At 40.0% G+C, this 6,989-nt stretch overlaps 1 protein-coding gene across 8 annotated transcripts in view; it reads left to right on the top strand.

The window, feature by feature from the left end:
- The window catches only part of FGFR2 (fibroblast growth factor receptor 2), a 109,876-nt gene that overhangs the window by 75,408 nt on the left and 27,479 nt on the right, over positions 1-6,989 (top strand). For 4 of the 8 annotated variants that reach the window (XM_019502929.1, XM_019502928.1, XM_019502925.1 and 1 more), the window contains one exon: positions 2,264-2,466. In XM_019502929.1, the coding sequence (XP_019358474.1) occupies positions 2,264-2,466 (203 nt within the window). The remainder of the gene's footprint in view (positions 1-2,263; positions 2,467-6,989) is intronic. The other 4 variants (XM_019502926.1, XM_019502931.1, XM_019502930.1 and 1 more) reach the window with 1 other exon arrangement.

Here is a 6,989-nt window from a genome sequence, read left to right as displayed (position 1 = left end):
GATTGCTGCAGAATTAGCACTGCTTCTGTCTCAGAAATGGAATTTTGACATCCTTAAAATTTTAGGATGTTGATTAGCTGTAAAGAAAGCTGGGAATGTTTGACAAAACGGCACTTAGCCTATAGCTAAAAAAAAATGTGAAGGGCAAGCGGTGCCATTATTAAGCTTAATTTAAATATTTTTAAAACCGTCAAATATTCACCAGCCAGGTGAAGTAAATGTGTTTCCTTACCGCTAAAGCGAGATACTAAAGCAAGACAAATTTAATCATAACCAACTTTTCCCATCAGAGGAAATTTCAAATTACATTGGGAAGTTTGGATCCAATCTGGCCTTTATAAAGTAATGTTTCATCAAAATACCTAAGTTGTCTAATGTGCTTGGGTCTCACTTTTGCTCATAGCCCAAGTCCTTCATGCAAATCATTGGCCTGATTTTTAAAGCTGGCAGAGTGTACGCAGAAGCAGTGCAATATGTACCTTGGGAATCGGCTCTGTGAATCTTTGTGTTGCATGTTATAAAAGAATAAATAGTTGATTTTTCTTTTACTGCAAAGCATGCCCTGCCATGCTAGGGTTGATGTTGTTTCTAACCTTAGGAGAAACACACATCAATGCGCTTTATTGCCTGAAAATTGTCAGCTGTTGGAAAATGTAACCTTAGTTTATTTCTGCACTAGTCAAGCTTTCTTGTGTATAAATTAGCTATATTGCAACTGCCTTGATATTTCCTTTGAGAAAACTTGAACAATCGGTGGTTTGCTGGGTCGTCATGTACTACAGCATTAATTAATTCTTAAGCCTCACAAAAAGGTATAGTACCCGCATGTGCATTTTACATAATTGTATCGATTGTTGAGGTTTGTGCAACAGGAGTGAAATGTTCTCAATATTTATAGGCCAATTCTCCTTTATTATGAAAATGTATTGGGCAAAGCAGTGCCATTACAGTCCTCTCTGCTTTCCCTGTGAAAGAGGTCTGCATGGTTCATCCATCACCAAGCAGTTAGACCGTACTTTATACACAGCTTGCCCCTGCTAGCAGTGTTTGCATTTCGTGTGCTTCACCAGCATCTTTTTAACCAATTTGCTTGAATGGAATATTACATTAGCTGAAATGTAGTATAAGATCATGGAACATGCACTGGTTGTAGAGTGACCACTGATTGCTATGGAATGCTGTTTATCTGGGGGGGATGATTTCCAAATAAAGGATTAGGTAAAGATGAATTAAAAAATATCTGCATGTGTAATTGTCTTGATGTTAATTTCAGAATGATTCAGCAGTTAATTTTATGCCCTCTACCAAATGTAACTGTAATCTTAGCGACCAGTTAGCATGAATGAGGTTACTGCAAAAAGTGCACTGTTAGTATGAAAACTATTAGACCTTACAGAAGGAGAATGATTAAAATATACTTAATGTACAGTGAGTATTTCAGGCTTTGTCTGATGCTAGCCTCTTCAGAGTAGTTTAAGGTTGTAGTTAGGCACTCAGCTTAAACTGAAATTAAACAGCAGCTGGGCAGCCAGATCCCTTAAACTCTTGAAAATCCCAGCCTGAGTTTAGAAACATAATGAAGGACTGATCTGTCCTGCATTCCTTCTATACTGCAAGGTCCCTGTGCATAAGCAATGTGGGCTCATGCCCAAACTTCATCCTGTTTAAGAGTTTTATAAGTCTCTCTCTCTCTCTCTCTCTCTCTCTTTTTTTTAAAGGCTAACTAATTAAATGAGGGTTTTGTTTTTAGATATATGTTCAGGTGCTTAACAGAGATAAATACAATACTCTTGAAAATGATTTTGACTTGAGCCTGTCATTTGCTGCTCTCCAGACATTGGCTTAAATATTTATTCATCTGGAGTGAATTATGTGCCCATTTTTTCCTTTTCTCAGAGCTTGACTTAAGTGCAGAACTGACAGATAAACCTAGATACCCAGTTTTAATTTTTAGCACTTTAACTCATTTTCTTTAATTATAAATGAGCATAACTTTGACTTTGTGTGTAAGTGTGTGTATCTACACACACAGTTCAAAATTGACATGAAGCAGCGATCTGGAAAGAGGGACCTGTGTTGTGATTTGTGAGAGATCCTCACTAAATCCTTTGGAAATGCACAGCATTCTGTATTTCACGAAGTCACTGCAAGATCTCTTTATCCTCTTGTAATATCATATTGCTCCAATTAAGGTACTGAAGTATGCTAATGCTGTGTGCTGACTCTGTGGCATGATTGTTCCTCCTCCAAACCTGCAATCTAGCTCCTGAGAAAGAAAAAGAAAACCCAACATCCCCAGACTCCCTGGAAATAGCCATTTACTGCATAGGGGTCTTCTTAATTGCCTGCATGGTGCTAACAGTCATCCTGTGTCGTATGAAGAACACCACCAAGAAGCCCGACTTCAGTAGCCAGCCTGCTGTTCACAAGCTGACAAAGCGCATTCCTCTCCGCAGACAGGTAACAGAAAGTAGATAAAGAGTTTAAAAACCTTTTTCCAGAAACGATTGGCCAGCAAGTCATTTTTATAAGATCAGAGTTTAAATGTAGATTTAAACAGGCAGGAAACCATTTTTTAGACCATTCTTAGAGCCTGGTGCTCTAGGAAGCCAGAATGTGGAGAGCTGCATGCCACAATGAGTGCAGTTTCAAAGCACAGAGAAAGCAGGAGGGGAAAGGAGGATAGAGGAGAAATGTTTTTATATTAGCAGTCATTTACAGTTATTTAGGGCCTGATCCCAATGCTTGTTTGAAGTCATTAGGAAATTTCCTATAGACTTAAAAGGGATTTGGAATAGTCCCTATATTTAATTATATTTATAATGTTTCTAAGGTGACTATCATAGTAACCAGATACAGAGGAGATACAAATATTGGTACCAGATACAGAGGATTAATTTTTAGGAAGAATTTTCTAGGACCAAGAAGGTGGGAGGACAGGGGCATTTGTGTACATCGTAACACTAACCAATCAGAGTGTAAGAATTTTGAAAGCTCTTAATCAAGCAGAAATAGGTGAGAGACCAGATGCATGTTCAAAGGTAATTGGATTATGCTGTATTTAGAACCTGGCTTTAGGACAAAAGTAAATACCAAATTTGAAACATACGTGCTTAAAAAAAATACACAAAGCATTTTTTTGCAGCTCTAAAAGGCAAACTTTGACTCATCATTGGCAGTAAATGTCTCTGCGGAGGGCAGTGCCATGAACAACAAACCAGCTGAGCAAGTAATAGGCCTTTGGCATAGTCTTAGGCCATCACTTGCCAAATCAGCCCATATCTTCTCTTGAAAGACTTGTTTCTTTTGTAGTTACATTTTTATAGTTTGAGTTTCTTGCTATATGTTTTCAGAAGAGATGAGCCAAAGCTTATCCAGGCTTCCAGTACCTTAGAGTTCAGGTATGTTTTGATTTGAGAGTTGGGTTTAGCTTGCTATAAAAATAGGGACCATCTGCAAAACTTGGGTTCAGATTCTGGTGTCCAAGGCTGAAGGGGATGTGGATTTAATTCAGGTTATTTAAAAGCTCAAGTTTCACCACAATTTCTGTAGGTTTTCTGTATGCCTCCTCTTCAGAATATCATGCAATTTGTAATGATGTATAATGGTTCTTCAGTGTTGCTAAGCCTCTAAAAGTTTAGATGCATGTTCATAGAAAACATACCAAACCTCAAGAAATTCCAGGCCTCGGTCTCGTACTCGAGCCCTGAAACTTCTTGAGGTTTAGTATATTTTCCTGGAATTGTAGTTCCCTTGGTTTAGCGATACACTGGGAAGCAACTTTTACTGCTGTACTTCAGCCACTTGCTTGTGAAAACAGGAAATGTGGTATTTCATGGAACTTCAAGGCTGGGGAAAAATGAGAACTTTTTCCAAATCTTGAAAAAAGGTTTGGTTTGTCAACTGGCAGACAAGGTTATTTGGGTAAATGTGGTATCATTTGTTTAGTTTGTCAACTCTTGTACTCTCTTTGCCAGTCACTTATTCCATTTGTAGACAATGCTTGCATTTAAGTATAAGTTAGTAGAAGGGGGGAGAGAAAGTTTGGTGTGAATCCCTAAGCTATCCCAGTTAAGGCTGTAGAACGTTTATCGGTCTCCCAGAAAGCTATGTCACATCACAGCGTTGTATAGCCAGGTATTAAAAAATCTACGTCGATAGGTTTTGACAAAGAATGCCTTTCAAATGCAGCCCACTTAGGCATAGGAGGAGATACATATCAGCTTCGAAGATAAAAGACATTTATTGGACTGTGACCTGAATGAAAAGCACATAATGACCTGAAGATATGTTGATGACAGAGAAATACCTGAAGAATCCTTTGCATGCCTTCATTGTCACAAGTCAGGCTTATGCCTCATTCCAAGCCCCCTTTTTTAGTGATGGAAAATGGTTTTTTTTAGATTGGTGGGCTGTTAGGTATCTTCTACTTTCATGTGACTTCCAGTGCCAGCAACTGACCTCAGCTGAATTACTTGTTACGGAATTACGCAATGTGGCACTCCTTCAAAGCCATTGTTTCAAAAGAAGAAGAAAAATTACTTAATGACAAGCTTTTCAAGCAAGTTTTTTTGTGTTTCCTAGTTAGCCTAGGTAGAGATGACATTTTAATTTTAGAAGTAGGAATATTTTTATTTTTTCAAAACAATGCATATGAAAAGAGGAGCCCTGTGAGTTAACCCCAGGATGGCAATTCCATCGTTCTCATTTCTTCTGAGCTTTCTCCAATTAACAACTCTCTCCTGTTGTTTTGATGTTTGAAAACATGTCTCCTAAGTGGGCTAAGGAAAGTTATATTCGCATTTTGATGATCCCACTAATTGTTCGTATTAAATTACAAAGGCAGGAGGAGACTAGCAGGCCCAGCAAACTCACCTTCCTGCAGCCAAGGCTGCTTAAGTTTTCAGTTCACCCTACGGTCACTCCCTATCTCTGCAGTAACTGTTTAGTTTAGAGATGGGGCTGCTTTCAGAATTGTTGCCACAAATCAGGAGGGGGAAAAAAAAGGGGGGGGAAGCAACAGAGGGTGTTTTGTTTCAGAGACATGTGTTTCTGGAATAGTCGAACAGATCTTTTCTGGTGGGACATCAGATTTACTTTTGCTGCGGCTTATTTGTATTTGAGAGGTTGTTTTTTTTTAAATCTTGCAAAAATTTGGCTGTGAAGCTACATTTATCTGTTCCCTTAAATAAAAGGTGAGGAATGCAGAACATTTCACTTTGTGCTCTGCTGTGTGGGCAAGGGTGAAGAGAATGATTAAATTGTGGAGAGGACAGAGGCCAGGAAAGATGATCAGGTGACAGTGGAAGTGGTTGTGACAGGCTGATCGTGTTAATCAGATACTCTTGAAGGACCGTGGGCTCGGGTCACCTACTGTATTTGATTAGGATTTTGGTGAAATGAGGACAGACGTATGTGAATTCTTAATATTACTTTTAAAATTCTGAGCTAATGGGTCAGATTCCTAAAGGGCCGACTTAAGCATGACTTCAAAACTGGAACGAGAAGAGGGAATCTTAGGGCTGTGAATGGCATCTTCCCTAGGTGAGGTTTCTGCTGAGTTGGTTTGGATTGCAATTCGTAATTCAAGCTAAATAGCAGAAAATTTCCACTAAACTTTACCCTGTAGGAATCTTTTCCCTGCCAGCATTCAGTTCTTTCTATATTCCAGAGCAGCTACAGGACATCAACAGTCTTTGAGTCTTCCTCCTCCTCTTCTCTCCACAAATAAAGTGACCAGCTTTCAGGGGAGAAAAGCTGGTAGTCTGTCCCTGATGCTCTGTAGACCTCTGGGACTAAAAGGAGTTCGCACCACTTTTGGTTACGGTTACTGTAGTTACCAAAGTGCGATGCTGAGGACAGGGGAATTAGCTGGGATAAGCATTCCCATTGCCTGGAAAGGTAGAGCTGCTTAGCTAGTATGGGTGCCAGGTCTCAAGAACATGTAATGCGGCTGCTGGTTTAAGTAGCAGCTCGTGGCTCATGGCTACCTCAAAGCAAATATAATGGTGTTACCACCACTCCAGGCAGCTGCATGGAGTCCCTGGGCACACTGAGAGGTGGAGTCCCTGGGCACATTGAGATGTGGCTTGAAATTCAGGCCTGTCCCTGGATATTTGGGATGATACCAACAACTTTTAAGCTCCTTGGGTTCTGGTACCTGCCTTTGGAAACACAAAAGCTAGGAACAGATGTTGCATTTGTCCTTGGACAAGTTGTGCTTGTGTTTGCCCAGGAACAAAAATAGTCCAACATTGTCATAAACACACAGTGTTCTTCTAACCAGGATTTAGTGCAGGGGTGGGCAAAATGCAGTCTGGGGGCCGGATGTAGCCCACCAGGCTATCTGGCCCATGGGGCCCCTAAAAATGTAGAAAATTAATATTTATCTGCCCCTGGCTGCCTGTCATGAGGCCCTCGATGTCTTGCCAAAACTCAGTAAGCGGCCCTCTGCCCAAAATAATTGCCCGCCCCTGATTTAGTGAGTGGCTGAATGCACTGCCATTTGATTCAATGGTGCAATCCTGGCATGAATGTTCAGATCCATTTTACAATGTCCTGGAACAGACTTTTAGTAGTTCTTATCCCACGAGCCTTTTTAGGATTTATCCCAAGGCAGTGGATGTTGATGTGTGAATGGTTGAACTTTGTCCCAGGATAAGATGGTTTTTCCCAGGACAAATGCAATTCCTGTTTGTAGCCAAACTGCCTATGGGCCTAGTACTGCAAACAGTTACTCCCTTTTGGTTAATCAAGTATGGTGTCCATTAATGTTAACTGAGTTCTGTGAGGGACTAACTGTTTATGGGCAGGAGATGCAATGTTTGAAGCATTGTGACACCTGTCATAGCATATGCTGAAAATAACCAGATCACAGAAGATGGGAACCAACAGTAAGAAGTCAAATAGCAGTTGTTACGCTTGTTTTCCAGACTGTTTTTATTTTAAAAAAATATATTGTTAAGATAGATGGTGCTGTATGGTGCTGT

This window comes from Gavialis gangeticus, unplaced genomic scaffold (assembly GCF_001723915.1).
Source record: "Gavialis gangeticus isolate Ggan-Ray unplaced genomic scaffold, GavGan_comp1, whole genome shotgun sequence".
In the NCBI taxonomy this organism is placed as follows: domain Eukaryota; kingdom Metazoa; phylum Chordata; order Crocodylia; family Gavialidae; genus Gavialis; species Gavialis gangeticus.
The sequence above is the reverse complement of the archived record's forward strand: the minus strand, read 5'-3'. Positions and strand labels throughout refer to the sequence as shown.